Source organism: Phascolarctos cinereus, unplaced genomic scaffold (genome assembly GCF_003287225.1).
Source record: "Phascolarctos cinereus isolate Bilbo 61053 unplaced genomic scaffold, phaCin_HiC Scaffold_5;HRSCAF=322, whole genome shotgun sequence".
Taxonomy (NCBI): domain Eukaryota; kingdom Metazoa; phylum Chordata; class Mammalia; order Diprotodontia; family Phascolarctidae; genus Phascolarctos; species Phascolarctos cinereus.
The window spans coordinates 421,683,694-421,706,669 of NW_027555958.1; the positions used below are offsets into that span (position 1 = coordinate 421,683,694).

At 42.3% G+C, this 22,976-nt stretch overlaps 1 protein-coding gene across 4 annotated transcripts in view; it reads left to right on the top strand.

Annotated features, from left to right (window-relative positions):
- ILDR2 (immunoglobulin like domain containing receptor 2) overlaps positions 1-22,976 on the top strand; it is a 93,588-nt gene that overhangs the window by 29,628 nt on the left and 40,984 nt on the right. For 3 of the 4 annotated variants that reach the window (XM_020974708.2, XM_020974709.2, XM_020974711.2), the window contains exons 2-3: positions 381-713; positions 2,378-2,497. In XM_020974708.2, the coding sequence (XP_020830367.1) occupies positions 381-713; positions 2,378-2,497 (453 nt within the window). The remainder of the gene's footprint in view (positions 1-380; positions 714-2,377; positions 2,498-22,976) is intronic. The other variant, XM_020974710.2, reaches the window with a different exon arrangement.

The following is a 22,976-nucleotide window of genomic DNA, read 5'->3' on the forward strand; positions in this document are numbered from 1 at the left end:
AGACTGATGTTACATTGAGATAATAATAGCTACCATCTTAAGGTTTGCACGGTACTTTATATATTTTATTTTGCTGAAGCTTCACAACAGCTCAGTGAGGTAGGTACAATTATATCCACATTTTACAGATGAGGAAACTGAATCTGAGAGAAGGTATATGATTTGCCTGGGTTCATGGTGCTGTTAAGTGTCTAAGGCTAGATTTGAATTCAGATCTTCCTGACTCCAGTTCCATCTAGTACTGGACCTATCAAACAAGCCCCAGAAATGAGATTCAGCTTGCCTAGCACCAAGTCATTCTCACATTTTAAGTCCCAAGGGATGAGATCCTCTCTTCATATGTGGATATAACATCAGGTTTGTGGTTTTTGCTTTCACAGCAGTAGTGGAAGGCTTGCAGGTCATTGTACCCGAAAGGTCAAAGAAAGCCATGCTGTTCCAGCCAGTTGTGCTCAGCTGCCGCTTCAGCACGTCCTCCCAGCAGCCGGCCGTCATCCAGTGGAAATTCAAGTCCTACTGCCAGGATCGAATGAAGGAAGCCTTGGGCATGGCCACTGCTGGGGCCCAGCCACTCAGCAAAAGGAACCTTGAGTGGGACCCCTATCTGGACTGTGTAGACAGCAGGCGGACAGTGCGAGTTGTGGCCTCAAAGCAAGGTGCTGTTGTCACCCTTGGAGAGTTCTACCGAGGAAGAGACATCACCTTTGGTGAAGGTAATTAGGTCTAGTGGGTGTCTGTTGTTGTTCTAACACAATCCTCACCTTGTGGGGAGAGAGAGAGGGAGAGCTGTTGATGGCCCTTCTAACCCTATAAATAATTGAAATAATTGACCATGTGGGACAAAGGCATACCAAGAGAGTTAACAGCTACTTGGGTGGAATAGTAACTTATATTTGATATCTCAGGGTTTGGGTAATGCTTTCCCTATGCGATCTCATCTTTATTTTACAAATGAGAAAACCGAAGCTCAGAGACATAGCCAGGGTCACCCAGCTAGGTGGGGATAGAGCTAAGATTGGAGCCTAGCATTTAGATCACAAGCCCAGTGCTCTGTCCCCTCTCTGGAGTTAGACTGCAAAGAATTGTCTAGGGAAGAGACAGAGCTCAGTCCTGGGCAGACATTGTTTCAGCATGTTGTTGATAGCAGGTCCTGGATATAGACTTGACTTCCTTCTTTTGCTGGGCCTCAAACTGTGTGCTAACATACCCTGGTGTTCCTTATTTCACATGGCAGACTTTTCGCAGTTATTTCTGACTCAGGGAAAAGAGAGGTTCAAAACACCAATGTGTGACTTTTTTCAAGTAATAATTTCTCTGAACCTGAAGATTCTTCTTCTGTAAAATGAGGGAGAGTACGGTTTGTTTGAAATTCTCTAATGTCCTAAATACCCATAAGGCCCTTTTCAGCCCCAAATTTAAGATCTAATAGCCTTATCTCCCCCTTCTCCTTGACCTTAATTTCTTATGCAAGACTAGGCCTAGAGAATTAGGGCTGACCTGGGATCATTCTTGGGTTGGAAAATCTCTGTGAATCCTGTTCATTTCTGGAGAGTTGCACTTATTCTAAGATTTTTTCTGGGATTTCAGAGACTATCCCAGGCATCGACATTCTCCAAAGAATATATCCACCTATGGAACTACACTAGAATTAACCACAAATCTGACATTATCTGTATTCTATAGGATTGTACAATGAGGTAGCAATCCACTTAGCCTAGGGACTTACTAACATGGGATAAGCCATGCTGTGTGTCCAATGGGGAGAGGAAAGAATGGAAAGGGAATAGGGGTTGGGAGAGACATCAGTGTGAGGAAGAGAAAGAGATGGAGGTAAGTATGTCTCAGAGCATAGCATTTCTACTAGAGGCATACTACCCCAATTTTCCACAGGCAGTTTTTGGTTGTTTTTTTTTTTTAGGCAATTGGGGTTAAGTGACTTGCCCCCAGTCACACAGCTAGTATGTGTCAAGTGTTTGGTCTGAGACCAGATTTGAACTCAGGTCCTCCTGACTTCGGGGCTGGTGCTCTATCCACTGCACCACCTAGCTGCCCCCACAGACAATTTTTTAATTATGGGGGAGCTAAGGTAATACTTAGGGGAGAGGTAGGGAATAATCGGGGGAAAGAGGCCAATTTCTAGGCCTTCCCAGGTTCTGTTTCCTATCTTGTCATCATTGGGTTTGCCCCAACGGTTTTTAGGCTTGGGCTTATGGGGTATAGTGGTAAGAGCACAGGGCCAACAAGTCAGGAATCTGTGCTTTTCCACTAATACGCCATCTTTCTGGGCCTCAGTCTCATCACCTGCAACATGGAGGAGCTGGCCTCCCTCTTGAAGGACCTCTCTGATCCTATGGCTCTTCTCATTTTTGTGTGACAGGTGCAGAGCTCAAGATTGGGAAAGTCATGTGGGGAGACAGTGGCCTTTATTACTGTATTGTCACCACCCCTGATGATGTGGAGGGCAAAAACGAGGACTCGGTAGAACTCCTTGTGCTGGGTAAGTGGAAACCGTTTTCCCCATTCTGGCCTTGCTTGGAGAGGCCATCAGTGGGTCTCCTTTTCCTCCACAGACATATGAATTTAGATCTGTGTATATTGTTTACTCTCTGGCCAGACAACCACACTTCTTGTGCCAGATACCCTCATTGATCTGAGGCTCTCACCTGCTTTCACTGTTAATCCAGGTGTTTCCCCTGCTTTCTAGCTTACTTTCCCCCTTTCTCTTCCTCTTTAACCCCCTGTTCTCTTGTTATATACTTGTCTTTTTAATGCTGTGTTAAGAAAACAACAGAGAAAGGCCTTTGAAGGAGGGCAGAGACCACTGGAATGAAAACAAAGTTGGTATTTTAGTCTCTCCTGAGACATGAGGGATGATTTCTCCATCTAGTTTATTTCCACCTAAGAGAATCACAAAGACAGAAAAGGTTGCAGTGCTTGGATATCAGAGGCAGCTAATAATTAGTTGGTTGTTTTTTGGGTGATTGATATTCAACTTTCCAATCCTCCAAGGAAAATGGTAGGATGGGAAAGTGACTGATGCTGCCTAGGAGGGCATGACTTCCCTTCCGAACAAATACACTGAATTATCTTCATGAATATAAATGTATTACTTTTACCTTTTTGTCCCTTAATACACAGGTTGGGGGGTATGTCTTCCTCCAAAATTACAAATAAGGAAAATTTTTTAAAGTTTTTTTCTTCTTTTAAAAAGCAAATTGATTTAATGTTGGAAACAAAAGCAGTAACTAATACATGGACTGGAGGAGGGATCCTACAAGAGAAATTACATTTTAGTTGACTTTAGTTATTTAAGAAAAATTAAAAGGAAAAATCAGGTGATAGTAAGTTTCTGAAAGGCATATATTTTTGTAAGAAGATATATTTGGGAAGTTGATATTCACTGCTGGAAAAAGACATTGCTGGAGGAAGACGCTGCTGTCGATGTTCAGAATTCCATGACTTGTTCTGGGATTCTGGTCCTTTTTTCCTTATACTTTTCTATTTGTCAAGTCAAATAATAGTGATAGTTGTTGATTTTCCTAGAAGGTTGAATTGGTTTGCATTTATAATATGCTTAAAGATAGGAGAATGAAAGGTTCTTAAGAAGTGCAAACTCTAGTTGCCACTGTTTGCATGAATAAAAATACACCATGTTCAAAGGGAAAGAAAAAAGTGGAAGTCTTGTGCTGGTACTGTAAGACACCCTGGGGAAATGAGAGTGGGAAACGGCTATGGCTATGAATCTCTAAACCAGAAGAGGGAAAAAAAGATGAATTTCTGCTTAATCATACAACTATAAAAGCCAAGTTTGAAAGGATAAGTGGCTCATCGAGCTGGCCATTAGCTAATTGTGGACACAGTTATTTGCCCAGTCCAGTTATTTGCAGAAAAGTAATTGCCTACCCAGGAAAAGGAGGTAAGGTAGAGGCCCCTTTAAATAATTTGGAACCAGTTGCCCTGCAAACTCTTGAGAAATAAATGCATAACATGAGAAGCCATGTCATCTGAGGATGTGCTGAAGTGCGTGAAGGACACTTCTCTGGATCAAAACATATAAAAAGCAACTTGTGGGAAGATGCTATTCCCAGTGTGGCTCCAACAAACGGGAGGAAAATGGTGTCAGCATCTGAGAGGTGGGAGAAAGGAAGGCTTGGATGCAATGATCTGTGGAGGATGGGAGAAAAAAGGTGCAGCTGAAAACAATCTTAGTCTTGATTCGACTATAAAGGAACATACTGAGTGGAGAGTGGAAAGAGCACTGAATTCCAAGCTGGAGAACTCAGTCCAAGCCCAGTGCTGCCATACTTGTTAGCTGCATGTTCTTAGCTTATATGTAAAGGGCTGAGATAGGGTGACTTCCAAAGGCCCTTCTAAAGGTTCTGCTGGTCTGTGATTCTCAGTACAAATCAAAAGAAAGCACGTAACATATTCAGCATCTCAACAGCTGCATGAGATAAGGATATGCGTCAGAGCCATGGTCAGACCAGCATTTGGAATAAGGGTAGGTGGGGTACATAGACACCTTATATGCAGTAAGCATGGAGGGGTGGTTGCACTGAGGGTACCTTAAAAATGTCCTTTTGTAAAATGTATGTTTCTAAGGCCTGAACATTTTGATCTCCATTGAGTGTTGGACTTGTAGTGAGAAAACCTGAGTCTGAATCCTAACTCTGACACCCAAGTGATTTGGGGAAAATTAGACACTTCCCTTCCCGGGTGCTAAGGACACTATAGTAGAGTAGGAAAAAAAAAAGGTGGGTTCAAATCCTGACTAGTTGAGTAATTAGCTGTATTTGTCGTCCAGTCGTTTTTCAGTCGTTTTTCAGTCGTGTCTAATTCTTTGTGATCCCATTTGGGATTTTCTTGGCAAAGATACTGGAGTGGTTTGCCACTTCCTTTCCTAGTTCATTTTACAGATGAGTAAACTGAGGCAAACAGGGTTAAGGGCTTTGCCCAAGATCACACAACTAGTAAGTGTCTAAGGCCAGATTTGAATTCAGGAAGATGACAGGCCTGGCCCTGTATCCACTGTGCCACTAGCTGCCCTAACTATTACTCTGGGCAAATATTCACTTCCTCTGAGCCTCAGTTTCCACACTCATAAAACTAGAATTTTAATACTAATAATTATAAGAGGAATAATAATAATAGCAGTCATAGTTAACATTTACATAGCATTTTCAAGTTTACACAGCTTCTTTCATGTTGATCCCCACAACAACCCCAGGAAGGAAGATTCTCTAATTAACTGCATTTTACGAATGAGGACCAGAATGTCCTCAAGAGGTTAAATGACTGACCCATAGCTACGTGGTAAGGGAGGGTCAAAGGTGAGGGTTGAACCCCAGGCTCTGCTGACTTTAAGACTGGGACAATTTGCACTTTAACATGGCACTTTAATAAAGATGATGATGGTAATAGCTACAGTGAAGGTGTACTCCCTACCTTAGAGTCTGGGTGTGAAGAAAATGTTTTGTAAGCCTAAAAGTCAATACACATTTATTAAACACCTACTATGTTCCAGGTTTTGTGCTGCAGAAGGATATTGCCATGATTCTTACTACTACTGTCTGTCATGTAGGTATTGATTATGTGATCAGTCAGGTTGCATGTTCTGCAGTGAAGGCTCAAAGCTTCTGGTAGATAGTATAACCCAGTGGAAATCTGATCTTGAAATGTTGCCCAAGGTTACAAACACTTCATCCTGGCTCTGCCTGGACATTTAGGGAAAGAAGCTAAAAACCGATCCTGTGAACTTTTCAAAGAAAAGAAAATACCAGTTGCTTTTGGCAAAGGTCAGTATTTAGCACGTAGGAATTCTCCAGGTCTGTGGGGTCCTTTAGGCCCAATGTCTCTCCCTCGGATCTGTTGGAATGTTTTTTTCAGTCTCAAAGATTGTAGTACTACGTAGCTACAGCTTCTTGAGAATTGGAATTGTTTCATTCTTTGTCTTTGTAACCCTGCTGCCTAGCTTGGCACATAGTAGGTGCTTAATAAGTGCTTATTGATTGATGATTTAATCAAGAGGTATTGGTGTGGTATGATGACAACCTAATTTAGAATTGAAAGTTCTGTGTAGCCTCTGCTACTCACAAGTCACCTCAGCTCTCTGGGCCTCAGTTTCTTTATCTTTAAATAGGGAGTTGACACTAAATCTTATATCTAACAGATCTGAAATATTTTATTTCCATGGAAAACTAGGACCAAAAAGTAGATGATCCTAGAAACAATTCTTTCTTCCTGTACAAAGTACTTGAAAGCTTTGTCAAATGGGAAACTAATCTCCAGGGATTTGACCTCCATGCTAAGAATAAAATGGGGCATGGGGACTTCACCAGATGGATCACCTGACCATCCAGGGCCATGTTGTAACCTTCACACTCACAAGGCAATCATGGAGAAACAAACAGTGGGCTTTTACCAGGTTTCAGTAACAAAAAGAGTAACCCTTAGGTCCCTCACCACACTACAGAGAGAGGTTGCTGACTGAGAAGATGCTCCAGTGGCTTGAATTAATTAATATTGTCTTTATTTTTTATGGTAGGTAGGGAAAAGGTAGATGAATAGAGGGGACTTGTTGAAATGTATGTAGTGAGTGAGTGTGGTGGATTGAAGTAGAACAGAAGCCATGTTAAGGTAAGATTGGCCTGACATTCTGGAAAGCAATCTGGAATTGTGCTAAAGAAGTGAGCAAAATGTGCATATGCTTTGACCCAGAAATCCCACTGCTAGGCACACAGCACAACAAGGTCAAAAACAGAAAGAAAAGTCTAGGTGGCATAATGGATGGAGCACTTAGTCCGGAGTCCGGAAAACCAGAGTTCCAATCCAGCCTCCAATACCTACCAGGCTGGTGGCTTTAACTTCTGTCTGCCTCAGTTTCCTCATCTGTAATATGATGATCATAATAGCACCTTCCTCCCAAGGCTGTGGTGAGGATTAAATGGGATAATTTTTGTAAAGTGCTAAGCACAATGCCTGGCATGTGGTAGGCACTTAATAAATGCTTGTTCCCTTCACCAACAAATATATCCAAACATTCATAACTCTACTCTGTCATAGCAAAGAACTAGAAACACAGTGGGTACTTCTTGATTTAGAAATAGTTGAACCACCTGTGGTACCTGAATATAATGGAATGTTATTACATGGTAAGAAAGAATGAATCGGAAGAATTCAGTGAAGCATGACAAGACTTACATGAAATGATAAAGTAAGGCAGTAAATAGAACCAAGAAAACAGTATTAACAATGACTACAACAATACAAATGGAAAGAACAATAAAACAAACTTGAACCTTATTTGTCAATAGTCTGGGCCAAATTTGGGCCCAGAGAAGGGTTGAGACCCACCCATTTTATGCATTTCAGCCAGTCTTCTGTACTTCAGATACCTTTTCCCCACCTCTAATAAAAGATAAAACAGCAACCTTCCCTTCTCTGCAGACCTGGAGGAATGTGGATGTGGAATATTGTATGTAGTGCTAGATGTGGTTGATATGTTGTGGGTTTTGCTAAACTGCTTTTTCCCCCCACTTCTTTTTAAAAAATGTTTGTTATAAGGGATGACTGCCTGGGTAAAGGAGGAAGGTAGATATATTAGGAGATGAATATGATATAAAAACAAAAGGCATTATTAAAAAATTATAGTTGATACAAAGCTGAGAAGAATCAGCCCCTGAAAAGATTTCGGTAGAAGTGTGACCAAGAATGTTAAGAGCCTAGAGATTATACCATAGAAAGATCAATTGTTGGGGAGTGGGCATATTTGGCCTGGTGAGGAGAAGACTTGAGAAGGAAATAACTCCATGTAAGGACAGCTATTGCATGGAAGATGGGGATTAGATTTGTTTTTCTTAGTCCCACAAAGCAGAGCTACAAGCCATGGGGAAAACATGTAGAGGGGTGAAGTTTGACTTTATATAAGGACCTTTTTTCCTAGGGATAAGAGTTGTCTTGACATGGATTGGGTTTCCTTAGAAGACAGTGAGTTTCTCATCATTGTAGTTTCAGAAACTCGATGATTATGTAATAGAGATCATCAGTATAGAATCAGAAGGGACCTAAAGGTCATTGAATTCAACACCCTCATTGTATAGATGAAGAAACTGAGGCATGGTGACCTTAAGTGATTGGCCCATGTCACACAGGTGACAGAGCTGGATTTTGTATTCAGGTCTCTAACTCCAAACCTAGTACTCTTTTCAATACATTACAAGAGGGAATTCTTGTTCAGAAATAGATTGGAATAGATCACTGCTGAGATGTGTTCCAACTTTGAGACTCTGTAATCTTTCATCAGCATCTTCAACAACATGTATTAAAAGATCCCCAGGGCTCTTGCTTCTAGATATACATATCTAGGATATGGCCACTGCTGGATACTTGTGGTCAATAATCTTGACTTATGAGTAGCTTGTAGATTTTATTCCTTTCCTAACAAAGCTACTTGTAGCTATTGGCTTCAGCACTTACTGCAAAGGTAATAAAATAAGTTTGTTCAAAAATTGTTCTTGTTATGTTCCTCTAAATTCTCACCAGGACCCTACCTCATTAATAAATTCCAAACGTAAGTCCCTATCTCACCCCAAATTGTTATGGATGTTTATTTGGGGGAGAAGGCCAGAAACAAACCAATAAAGGAATAAATAAGAGGGAAGATCCTCTTTGGTGGGAACTGTACAATATTGAGGGTGCTTTGAAATGAAAGGTGCCTTGACAATATTTAGACAGGCATTTGAGATCATAGGGTCATGCCAACAGAGGTCTGCTTTTCTGGGATTAGACATGGAGGTTGGGAATCAGTGGGCAGGACTGGCCTTTATATCCTGGAATTGTGCCACTGTTTGGTTTGAAATAAAGTTCTCTGGGATGGCTCCAGCTGGCACGACAAAGGACTTTACCATTTTAGGCTCAAGCTGTAATTTTTATTTTTAAACTTCAGACATAAACTGCATTCAATGGACCTCACCTTCTCTCTTTGAATACCCCATGGGGTAGGATTTTTTTAAGGGACTCTCAAACTAAGTTGACGTTAGAGAAGGTGGATATTGAATAAAAGGGCTATCAGTTAACTGAAGAACATTTGTTAAATTTTATATATATATATATATATATATATGTATGTATGTATGTATGTATGTATGTATATGTATACGTGCATACAAAGTAAATGCAGGTAATTTTTTGAAAGCACTAGCAGCTGGGGAATCAGGAAAGACCTCAAGTAGGAAGTGATGTTTGAGCCCCATGTTGAAGAAAATTAGGGTTCCTAAGAGGTGGAGGTGAGGAAGAAGTGCATCACAGCCAGGGCAAAGGCTCAGAAATGGGAAATGGAACACCATAAGTGAAGAACAGCAAAATAGGCAATTTGGCTAGACCATAATAAGACTGGAAAGGCAGGTTGGAAGCCAGGCTGTGAAGGGCTGGAAATGCCAAAGAGAGGAGTTTGTAGCTGATCCTAGAGGTAATAGGGAGCCACTTGAGTTTATTGAGAAGGGGAGAGGTGTGATCACGCCTATGCCTCAGGGAAATAACTTTGGTAAGGATAGACCAGAAAGGGAAGACTTGAGGCAAGAACGATTAGGAGGCTGTTGCAATAGTTCAGGTAAGAGGTCATGAAGGCCTACTAGGATCTTGTAACAAGATCAAAGAGGACAGATGAGAGATATTGTAGAGATAAAAATGATTAAGATTTGACAACCGATGATTAAATGTGTGGGTAAGGGAAAGTGAAGAGTTGAGGATGCTTTCAGGTTTGCAAACCTGGTTGATGAAAAGGATGGTGGTACCCTTAATAGAAATAGGGCATTTTAGAAGAGGGGTTTCATAGGAAAGATAATGAGCTTCGTTTTGGACATGTTGTATTTTGAGATGCTTCCAGTGAGAATTGTCCAGGAGGTAATATGGGACTAGAGACTAGGGCTGGATATGTAGATGTGGGAGTCTTCTTCGTGAAAATGGTTGTTAAACCTGTGGGAACTTAGGAAGTCACTAAGAAAGAGTGTGGAGAGAGAAAAGGGCTCAACAGAATCTTAAGGTATACTCATAGTTGGGGGCAGGGTATGGATGATGATCCAGTACAGAAGACTGAGGAGTAGTTTGAAAGAGAGGAGGAGAACCAAGAGAGAGTAGTGTCATGAAAACCCAGGTAGGAGAGAGCATTCAGGAGGACAAGGTTCTCAGTGCTGCCAAGGGGCCGTCAAAGTTTGGTCAACGTTGAAGACAGAGAAAGATGAAAGGGGAAAGAGAAATTCATATTAAAATGATGAAAAACTTTCTAACAGAGGTGTTGGAGTGGTGACTAAGACAAAGAATACAGCTGCCTCTTCTGAAGGGCCTAGCAACATAGTAGGTGCTTAATAAGTTGCTTGTTAAATGGTGAGCTGGCGGATTATCCAGTCACTGTCCAAGATCCGGTTAAACCCATCAAACATTAGGTAAAGATTATTGACCCCACAAGTCTTCAGCAGTGACCATATCCTTTTTAAGTTCCATGAAGAAGAAAGAATGCTGGTGCTCTTTAACATATGTTATCAATGGGGATGCTGATGGTTAAGCCTCTACCATGTGTATGTAAATCACTGTGCTGAGTGCTAGCAGTATGAAGGCAAGATAGTCCTTGCCCTTCTATGAGCTCAACTTACTTTAAGGAGGGAATAGGTGTAAACACAAGGTAGTTCAAGTAGAGAGAGGTCACCAACGAGTCAAACAGGGAGAGGAGAGAAAGCTCCATGGGGGAGATGGAACACAAGCTGAGTCTTAAAAGAAGACAAGGATTCTACAGGGTGGAGAAGAGGAGGGCGTGCCCTGCAGACAGAGGATGTGACTTGAACAAATGCATGAAGACCCAATATCCAATGCTAAGTTCAAAGAAGAGCAGAAAAGTTGAGCTGGAATGTGGAGAGAGAACACAGGAAGGCTAGTGATGTGAGTTCAGGCTGGAGCTTGCTGGGAACCAGATTGTGATCCCAATATCAGGCTGAGAAATGTGCTTTTGCTTAGTGACTGCAGGTTTTTGATCATGGGAGTAATGCAATTAGACCTGTGTCTTAGGAAGGTTATTTCAGCAGCTGTCTGGAAGATGGTTTGGAGAAGGAAGAGACTGGAAGCAAGGAGGCCAATTTGAAAGCTATTGTAGTATTCCAGGAGAGAGGTATGGAATGAAGATGTGAATTAGTATGACGGCTGCATGCATGTAGAGTGTCCAGAAGAAACTGATGCCAGAGACATTATTCAGTTCACTTCAGGAAACATTCATTAAGTGCTAACCAGGTGCCAGGCACTCTGCTAAGTGCTGAAGGTAGAATTAACAATACTTGGCAACTTATTGGGAGGTGAGAGAGAAGGAAGTGTCTAGGAAGTTTCCAAGGTTATGAGCCTGGGTTATTGGGAGGATAGCAATGCTCTCAATAAAACAAACAAACAAACAAGCAAACACAAAACAGAAAACAGGAAAGTTTGGAGGATGGATTAGATGACCTAGAATCATGGAATTCGAGAGTTAGAAGAGGCCTCAATCAATCAACAAATATTTATTAATCACCTGCTATGTGCCAGATGCTATACTAAGCACTAGGCTTACCAAAAGGACAGTCTTTGCCTCCAAGTAATTTACATTCTTACTCAAAGGATGAATCCCATTTCCAAGAAGTGGTTGTTCAGCCTCTACTTGGATGCTTCCAGTGAAGGGGAACCCACCACCCATTCCATTTCAGATAGCTCTCAAGAATTCTTTCAGGCCAGCGATTCTATGCCTTCTCAAAAAATCCCCTAGATCACAAAAATGAATCCACACTGAAGGCAAACACAGTTTTCTGTTGGGCCAGTATGGTTCTTATTCTGGTACAATGCTTTCCACTTTATCACACCTTCCAAAAACTTAACATCCTGCAAGATCACATCAGCCCCCAAAACTTACACCTTTCTCTAGTAGCCCTTCCCCTGGGGCCCCTCCCTCCTTCCTTCTAATTGGAGAGGATAGAGAACTCCTTTTAGATCCTTCATATAAGGAGGGTGTCCAGGCCAGCTATCACTTCATTTTATACCCCACTGAATTCTGAAGTTCATCCTGCCCTCTGTGGCTAACCCCTATTCTCCACCCCGCCCCCCCAACCTCCACTTTTCAGTTTATTTTTATATGTTGTCTTCCCCTATTAGATTGTGAACTCCTTGAGGTCAGGAACTGTCTTTTGCCTTATTTTGTATACCTGGCGCTTATCGTGGAACCTAGCACATAGTAGGCATTTAGTAAATGTTTATTGACTGACTGACTTAGAATGCAGCATCTATATAGGTCAGTTCAGTCCTATCCCATAAATGGGATTATGCATGAACAATTTAAATCCTTATAAACAGAAACTAGCTTAGAACAGACTGTACCACATGAATACAGTATTGGAGGGATATTTCTGTGTTTGTATTGTAGCTTCCTTCTCTCTCTCTCTCTCTCTCTCTCTCTCTCTCTCTCTCTCTCTCTCTCTCTCTCTCTCTCTTCTCTCTCCCTCTCTCTCTCCCCTCTCCCTCTCTCCCTCTCCCCACCCCCCATCCCTCCCTCTCTGTCTCTTCCTTACCCTCTCCCTTTCCCCTTCCCTGTTACCCCCCATCACAACTCGGATGAAACCTGGGGGGATAACCTGGATAAGAACTGTTGGAAAGGTCTGGTGAATCGTGTTGCGCTTGCCCACTCCTTTTCTTTTTTTTCTTTCGTCCAAATTTGAACCGTTTGTAATTTAAGGAAGTGCTTTTCTGGGCTAAAGTAAACCTTTCCGCCCATTAGTATTAAAAGCCGTCAAGGACACCATAAGCAATCAATGAAGAGTATTTGGCAAGGGGGAGACTCCTGGTCCTGCTTGGCCCCGGGACTCCCATTGGAGAGCTTCTTTCCTGTAGCTCTGCGGAGCTCTGCCAGATACTTCTTCCCCACCACCCGAGGGCTGCTGCTGCTTCTTCCTCGTGAATCCTTGTCCCCACCTCCCACCCCCGTTACTCTATTTCCTACTGTTTAGAAAGGCAACTTGTTGCCAAGGTACCCCTCTTCTCTTTTTATTTGCCAGCCCCAGCCCCACTGATGCAAACAAAGGAGATTTGCAGATTTAAAAGGCCTCGGCTAGGAGAGTTCCCATGGCAACAGCCTCCTCAGAGGTCTTTGTTGCCTGCTCAAACTTTGATCTTGGAGAGTGGCTGATGCTGGTTCTGTCTCCGATTCACAAAGCGAGAAGAGGAGGGGGAAGAGACTGGGGGGAGAAGAAAGCAAAAGTTTACTGCTGGCAGAGGGGAGAGAAGGAATCAATTAGAGGGCCACACTCTCCAGATAAGTCCTATTACCCTCTCTGAACGCCGGATTTGGGATTTGGAGTCCTGAACTCCAGAAGGGCCTTGTCTCTCTGACTCCAATACAGACATGTTGATCAGATCAGCGCAGATGGAAACAAGGAAATGCTCTTCCTTCACTTGTGTGTCTGAAGTGGCCGCCTTTTCCCTCAGAAATAATCCCATGAGTCCTCGGGAGAAAGATGGAAGACAGTTAGGAGTGGCCTGTGCCATGATGCTCTTCCCCTCTCCGTCCTGGCCCACATGGCCTCTATCTTTCTCATCTGTTCTCCTTTGTTATACTAAAGAGAAGAACTGGAAGTTGAGAGGTAGATTTAGAACCCATAGCCAGGCCTCAGTCAAGTGAAAACATGATCATCAGTGGAGGGCCTTCTACTGTCATGGGTGCCTCATGTGGTTCTTCCATCTCTCCCTTTCCTGACAGCCAACGAATCCAGTAGCCACTGGCAGCAAATCACGCATTTTGTCTTTTGCAACAGCCTATGGTTCCAGGCTTTCTTAAAGCAATAACTTGGTGTCATGAAAAAAAAGTGTCTTCATCCTGCCTTCATGTATTATATAGTGTACTTGAGACATTAATAACCAAACTGTATTTAGTGAATCCTGTTCTATCCATATGACTAGGGGATTTCGTGAGAAATGTTTGATGTTGACAAAGACTAGAAGAGAGTGATCACTTGGGAACCAGAACAGATCTGCCTTGGCTAACTCCATTGCCCTGAGTTTTCCTTATCTTTCTTCGGGAGACAAGAGTATGCCCCATTTGCACACCAAAGTGTAGTCTCCATCTATTTCAGATTGCTTCTCCATCCTTTGTCCTTGCCTCCTGTCCCCTCATAGCCCCATAACCCCATCATCTGTCATACTGTCATCCCATCACTCTGTCCCCCACCTTCTTTCTCTCCCCCTCTGCCCCCTCCTCCTCTCCCACTCCTCCCTGTTCATGTCTTGGTTACATCCATACAAACACCCATACATAGCATGGATTCCCCTCACACTCTGTGTTTAATACCTACCCACAGTCTTCCATTCAGACCCTAAGCCTGATACTTCCCATCTTCTCCCCTTTATGCCCTTTGTCTGATACATACCATCAACTCCCCTCATACCCAGCATCTGACCTATTTTTCACTACCATCTCCATGCCCTCAAATGCCCAATATTTAGCATGAGCATCTTTCACCAGCTCCTTTGGTCTAGTGCCTGGTACTAATGTGCACCACCCTCTTTCATCACACCAATCTTTCATATCATCTGTTTTGGTCCAACATTTCCTCAACTCAGCTTTATCCTCAGATGAACATGTGTGTTTTGACCAAAACATTTCATGTCTAAAAACTATTCTTTTAGCAGATTGGTTTGGGAAAATTTGTCTTAAGATACAATTAAATTAAAGTCAATAAATACATTTTGAGTGCCTGCTTTTAAGCACAGTGATGATGTGAAATAAGACTAGGACAAGGTGTGTCACTTGATGAGTGACACCACAATTTTTGTGGGTGGTGAGACTCCTTTTGAGGATTTTGCCGGATCCATGGTCTCGTTAAAGTCTTTCCATATGTGAAGATTGCAGCCCCTCTATATTTTCTCATCCTTTGGTGACTCTTGTTCCTATCTTTCCATAAATGAAATCATTAGAGAATAGAACAAAATAGAACTCGAGTTATTCCTGGATGAAAGACCCAACTCAATTGAACAAACATTGATTAGATAAATAGCACTGGATTTGGTTCTAGAGGAGATACATTTAGGTCAGACTCTGTCCTTGTCCTCATAGAGGCAACCGTCTAGTAGGGGGGGTTGTAACACATATACAGATGTAATATATAATACAAAATGGCAGCTGATAGCTACTTAAGAGATGTGCCATGAGAGACCCAAGGGTAAAGGGCTCTGATGAAAAATATAGGTGGTGACTCCAAGTTATTGCTGATAAAATAATACGTGATGAAATTAATCAAAAAGCCTTTCAGTATGCTTTGGGGAAGTTAGTCTTTCAGTCGGATACATAGAAGTCTTTATAGTTGCTAAGTGAATGGGTTAACTGATGGTAGATGAACTCACAGTCCATATGTAGGATCCTAAAATTGCCCTTGGCTTAAATTTTATCCTTTATGTCCTTCATCTTTTAAAAATTCTGTATTTTTCTACATGTGCGTATGTATATAATTAACTATCTGTGGGTATATTGTGTGTAAGTATATATATATATGTGTGTGTGTATGTGTGTATATATGTGTATGTGTGTATGTATATGTATATGTGTATATACACACACACACACACACACACACATACATACACACCCTCCACTGAATTTCCACTCTAATATCTCATCCTGTTTTGAAGGTAACCGTGGGGTCTTTAAAAACTATACCAAGCTAAAGAAAAAAAGCTTTGCAATGGAAGATATGCCTTTTTTTGTCTGAAGACTAATCTCACGTGATACATGAGGCTTATCATGTGGACAGGCTTATCACCACAGGGCTGGCCACCAGGTAATGATTGATTTTGGCTCTGATAGTTCATGATACCATCTGCTAAGGTATAGAAAGGTTGTGATCTGACTTTGTCAGGGGTGGGGGGTACTCATCAGTGAATCTCTTGAAGTTAAAAAGTAAGATGTGTCAGTATGTGTATGTATGCACATACTTATATACATATATAACATGATGTATATCTTGTTACTCATAAAGCATGGGTGTGTTTATATACACATAAAACATATATAATATAATGTATATCTATGCTACTCATTTACAGATCATGTCAGTATATATATGTATATTTGTACACACACATATATACATATATAATATAATGTATATCTATGCTACTTATTTATAAAGCACCTTAAGGTTTACAAAGTACTTTTTGTAAGTCTTGTGACCTGGAGATGTATGTGGTACAAGTATTATCCATGGTTGGCTGATCACAGAGGTGTTGTAACTTATCCTTGGCCAGAGTCAGTCAGTACCAATTAGCACATCACAATAGAAGCTCATCTTCAATGACAAAGTGATCCTATTGTGCCTCTCTGTACCTGCAGAGCTAGAAGGGACTTTAGAGGACATCTAAGCCAATCCATTTCATTAGGCAAATGAGTAAATTGTAAAAGACTTGCCCCAGGTCATACTGGTAGCGACTGAGAGAGGCAGAATTTGAACCCAGGTCTTCTGACTTTAAGCCCAGGGCTCTGTTCTTTATGCTACATGGCCTGAGCTTTCTTTTCTGCCTGTGAATTCAGGGCTGGTGGAAAGGGACTGACAGCCACAGTAAGCATTGAAGCCCTTTGTTAATGGTCCCATTTCGCTCTACCACTGCTAACTTTACTAAAATCCCTTGTTTCTCATTATAGCCTAAGGAAGAATCATCCTGAAGACAGCCAAGTGCCTAGGACTCACCTGAGAATTCTAGAGGATGGATTTTTAAAAAATCCATAACCAGAAGTTTTCTCTGCCAATCCCAACAACAGTGACAGGAACAGCAGCAACTCACATTTAAATAATATTTAAGGTTTTCAAAACACTTTCTTTACAGGAAGCCCCTGAGGTAGTGCTAAATTTATTGTTGTTGTTATTGTTATTGTTATTATTATCATTTTTGGCAGCTAGGTGGTGCAGTGGATAGCCTACTGGGCTTAGAGTTAGCCCCTAAATCCAAATGTGCCTTTAGATACTTACTAGCTATATGACCCTGGACAAGTCACTTAACCTCAGTTTTCCTCAGTTTCCTCATTTGTAATATAGGGATCATAATAGCACCTACCTCACAAGGCAGTTGTGAATATTCGACAAATTAACATATGTACAGCATGCTGTATAAATGTTAACCATTATGAGTTCTCTTAACAGAGGCAGCCTTTTGAAGTGGTTTCAGAGTCATCAAGGCCTGACCTCAAATGCAACCTCCAGCACTTAGTAACAGTATGACCCTGGGCAAGTCCCTTAATCCCTGTGTGCTTGTGGATATGTCTGATAACCTACTGGTGAGAGGAAATCACAGAGCCTTCATATACTTCGGCTTCTGGATCAGACCTCTTCCTCTAGCAAGGATGTCCCCTGCTTAGACGGGCAGTGGGAACGGCCAGTGTGTGGGCCCTCTTTCCCAGGGGCTGCCCACAAAGCACAATGCCTTTGGCTGAGAGGGGCCACCGAGAACAAATGGACAAGCGACCTCACGGCTCTCCTCCCTGCCAAGACCTCTCCTTTTCCCTCTCCTCAGCTCCCTCCCCCATTCCTCACTCTCCCTATTTTTTGCTGCACTTGTAGATCAGCTCCGTGGGAGGAAGCTTGGCCTTCAATTAGTGAGCATTCATGACAGGCCTGCGCAGCCTCCCCCTCCCCGCCGTTGCCGTGGTTACCACTGGTATGAACAAGAGCAGCTGGGTCAGCCCCAGCATTTCATTGTAGCCGACTTTCACGGGGTATTAAGAATGGAGGGGGGTGGGCACCGGGTCTGCAAAGGGGAGGCAGAGTGGAGGACTGGGGCAGGGCTGGGGGTTCACCGTAAATCGGCTCAGTCCCTGGAAGGAAAGAATGGAATTCCTGAAAGCTTAGACAGGGGACGATAATCATTGAGTTCCCCGCCTGTCCCCCACACCCCCCAAAGCCAGCTGCTGCTATTCAAGTGAGCAGGTTTGGGTTCCGACATGACCTGTGCCCTGGATTTTGCTGAACTGACTTCTCATGAAAGAGAGGGCTCTGGGAAGGTCTCCATAGAATGAGCCCTTTGCTTAAATTGGGGGTCGGGGGAGAAGAACGAGGCAAGGACCCTTTGACAAAGTCAGATCCTCCCATGATCGTGGGATTCCTCCAAGAGCTTAATTCCCCAGCTTTTCTGGTTATGGGAAAAAGCCAATCTACAAGACAAGGTGCCCCTCTAGTGAGCCGACCTACTCAGCAAATCATCGCAGTGGGCGCCAGAAACTCAGTTTCCTCCTTGCAGTGAACCCCACCCTTCTCCACATAATTTTAGAGGTGTAAACCTCTCACTTCTGGATTACCTCCATCTCATTGTACAGACTGAACCAAATTGTGTTGCTAATAATGTTTGCACTTACTCGTTTCTTGAGGGGGCATTTCTCTTAATATTTTGCAACTAAAGTACTTTGCAACGATTTTTATTGTTTATTAACTTAAAGAGATACAATGAATGCCTTTTAATGAGATCATGCTGGGTTATGATAGATTGGATAATCTTTAGCAGGTTCAAACATTACAAGATGCCGGGTTTTTAAAAGGTGTCAATGATTTAAAATGTTTCCTACATTCAGAAATCATACTTTAATTACACTACGTGCCGTAATGGTACTACAAACACAAATAAGTGCAAAAATAGCTTTCATGGCACGTAGAGAATAAAATTCAGTCACTTCACGTTACTAAAAGAAGCCCAGGCACAATAGCATAAAAATGAAAGGCACTAGAGCGAGGGTATGTAACTGTGTGCACGTGTGTGTGTGTGTGTGTGTGTGTGTGTGTGTATGTGTGTGAGAGAGAGAGAGAGAGAGAGAGAGAAGAGAGAGAGAGAGAGAGAGAGAGAGAGAGAGAGAGAGAAATCCCTTTGGGATAGGTTAGGCCTATGGATCCCTTCTTAGAATGTTTTTAAATGTGTAAAATAAAATGCACAGGATTACAAAGGAAGTCTGTTGTTATATTGAAATACAGCTACACACACATATATGTAAATGTATATTATATAAATATATGTATAGATGTGTGTATATATATACATATATATGTGCATGTTTTTTTAAGTTTACAGACCCCAGGTTAAGAACCCCTGTACGAGGATGGTATAAAGAACCCCGGATTGGGAGTTAGGAAAGCTGGGTTCCTGTTCTCATTTGATGTCTTGGGCCTGGGTCTTACTTTTCTTGTCTGTAAAATAGGGATGGGCAAAGAGAGGCAGCAAAGCAGTGTAGAGAGTTCCCCATATGAAGTCAGAGGACCTGGGCTCCAACTCAGCTTTTTCTTATTCTGCCTCTGTGACCATAGGCAAATCACGTAAGCTCTCTGAGGCAATATTTCCCCATCTGCAATACGAGGGGCTTGGACAAGAGGACCCCTGAGGTCTCTTTCAGCTTTAAGTCTGTGATTCTGTGGTTTGGGTTAAATGATCCTTTCCAGCGGCAGTGATCACTCATCAAAAACTACAAATTATTATTAAGTGCAATTAACTAAGCAAACTAGCCAGCATTGTTAAAGCACCTATTATGTGTCAGGCACAGAGCTTGGTCCTCAGAATACAGAGACAAAAGTAAAACAGTCCCCACCCTCAAGATGCTTGCATTTTAACTGAGAAAAATAACATATGCATATATAGGCATACGTAAAACCTATGCAAAGCCAGATACTAAGTTATCCTTGAAAAGGAAGGCACTAGCAGCTTGGGGGAACCAGGAAACATTTCATGTAGAAGGGGTGGTGAAGCTGAATCTTGAAGAAAGCCACGGATTCCAAAAAGTAGAAGTGAGAAGGGAGGGATACAATTCCAGGAACAGGGGGCGAGCTAATGCCAAGAATGGCATTAGCTGGGAGATGGAATGTCATGTGTGAGGCATAGCAAAGAGGCCAGCATAGCCAGACCACAGCATGTGTGGAAGGGAGTAATGTCTAAGAAGGCTAGAAAAGTGTGATGGGGCCAGATTGTAGAGGATTTTATGTGACAAAAAAAGTGGTTTGTACAGAATGTCCCAAAAGTTTTAGTGTAACTTTAGGCTACTGAAGCTTAAAATTGTACTCAGACTTTTGCAACACCTTGTGCCCCGGAGATAATAAGAAGTCACTGGAGTTTATCAAGGAGTGACAGGGTCAGACCCACACGTTAAGAGAAGGGCTTTGTGAACTGTATGGAGAATTGGTAGAAGAGGAGAAGGACTTGAAACAAGCAGAGACTAGTTAGGAGGCTATTGCAATAGTCCAGGAAAAGGATTAGGAAGGCCTGAATTAGGGTAGGGGCAATATGAGTAGACAGAAGAAGTCATACGCAGAAGATGCTGTGATGTTAGAATCAACCAGGGGGTTGGCGACTGATAGGATATATGTGGGGTGAGTGAGAATAAAGAATAGAGAATGACACCCCAGGCTCTGAACCTGGATGGCTGGAAGGAAAGCAGTGTCCTCTCTAGAAGGAGGAAAGCTAAGAAGAGAGGTGGTTTTGGAGGAAGAGCTGCGTTCTCTCCGTATTGAGTTTGAGTTGCCTTAGGGACATCCAGATTGAAATGTGTAAGAAGCAGTTGGTGATGCAAGACTGGAGCTTGGATTGAGTGTATAGATCTGGGAGTTATCTGCATGGAGATGATATCTGAACTCACGGGGGCTGATGAGTCACCCCATGAGAGGCTGCAAAGAGAGAAGAAGCCTGAAGACAGAGCCTTAGGGGACTCCCATCTTGAGGAGGCATGCTGTGGATGGTGATGCAGCAAAAGAAAGTGAGAAGGAGTAGTCAGAACCAAGGGAGAGAAGTAGAGCCTTTGGATTTCCAAGTCTTAGCCCAGCTTGGGAATATCATAGGTGCTTGATTGAAAACCCAGTGAGGAGGAAGTATCCAAGGGAAGGTGTGATGAGCAATATCAGATACTACAGAGAGCTCAGGAAGGGTGAGGCTTGAGAAAGGCCATTAGATCTGATAATTAAGGCAATCATTGATAACTTTGGAAGAGCAGTTTTAGTTCAGTATAAAAAAATACTTGGCACAGTGGATATAGAGCCAGGTCTGCAGTCAGGAAGACCTGAATTCAAACCCCGCCTCAGACACTTACTAGCTGTGTGACCCTGGCCTCAGTTCCTCCATTGTAAAATGAGCTGGAGAAGGAAATGACAACTTACTCCAATATCTTTGCCAAGAAAACTTCTAATGGGGTCATGAAGAGTTGGATGTGACTGAAATGACTGAAGAGCAACAACACCAAAAATACCCTGCGGAGAACTTATAATCTAAAACAATTAACAGAAAGATAGAGGGCATTTACTTATACAGACGACTCAGTAAAAATACAGCATGTGTAAACAGATTGCAAGTGTTTTATATTGGATGCAAGAAAGGGAAAGAGGTCATCACATATTGGGGGTACAAGTCATTATAAATTATAAATAGGAAGGATTTTTTCCTTGAGGGCAAAGAACTTCTGTTTCTATCGGCTTATGTCATCCTATTTGGGCCTGGTACCGCATCCATGTTAGTATCATGCAGAGCTCCGTTGGCTGCATCAGTGGAATGTTAAATTCCTTGAAGGCAGGAATCGTTTCGTGGTTTTCTTCCATGTCTCATAGCCTATACGGTTCCTGACACATAGCAAGTGCTCAGTCAATGCTTGTTGGTTGATCAATGATTTGCTAATAAGAGCTCATGTGTTAGTGACATCTAGCATAGATTTGGAAGATAACCGTCATGGCACCCATCATCTAAGACACGTGAGTGGTGTGCCATGGTGAAAAGCAATTACTTGTATACACATCACAGCTAATGCACGTGCGTTGTTTTGGTCATACATTGCTACTAGTATATATTTGGCAGTGGGTGGCACACTGCATAGAGCACCAGGCCTGGAATCAGGAGGACTTGAGTTCCAATGTGGCCTCAGACACTTCTTAGCTGTGTGACCCTGAGCAAGTCACTTAACCCTGTTTGCCTCAATTTCCTCATCTGTAAAATGAGCTGGAGAAGGAAATGTCAAACTGCTTCAATGTCTTTGCCAAGAAAACCCCAAATGGCATTATGGAGAGTTGGGCACAAGTTAAACAACTGAACAACAAAATATGTCTTTGCTTTACAAATCCATGGTACTTATACTTATGCAATTAGGTCGCATATAGATTGCAAATAATGTGTGTCTTCCTTTGTATGTTAATATGTATGAAATATAGTGATACCTAGTATCAGAAATGAGAATGAGAAAGGTAAGAATGGGGAAACGTATTTGGGATTTGCAAAATCTTTGCTGACGTTAGTGAATGTCATCTTGTAGACACAGAGTAGAGAAGCAGATGATGAATTAAAGAAAGTTCCTGAATATTCTGATCCTCATGTATGCACAAAAGCAGTCAAATTGGGGGAAACTTTATAAAACTCCAAGCCAGCATGTAAATTAGCAGGAAGCAACTAAGATAGAAAGCTAAACATGGAATTGTAAGGAATATATAAACTTTGTGCTTGTTCTATATGCAAAGTATGTTTCTATAGTGACTATGCAACTAAGAATGTACGACCATGTGTGCTTCCGGTACAAGAGAGGAGAACATGGTGTTGTAGGAAGAGAAATGGGTTTAGAGTCAAAAGACTTGGATTCAAATCTAATAATAGCTCTGTTCCTTAATACTTGTGTGACCTTGGGCAAATCACTTAACTTCCCTGGGTTTTCCATTACCCCTTCTATAAAGTGGGAGAGTTGATCTTAATGTTCTTTAAAGTACATGCCTGCTCTCCCCAAAGCCTGGAGCAGTTCAGGATTCTGAAGCCACTCAGTACCCCCTCCATCCTGCAGAGCCTGTTGGCACTGCCCTTGGGGCACAATGGGAGATTTCTTACTTCCTTCTGAAGCATCTTTGATTGGCTATGGCTGGAGGATGAAGGCCAAGTGTCCCCATCACATGTCTGGCCTGGCAAGCCCCAGGCTGGCTTCCTCCCTCCCCCTGTCCTCC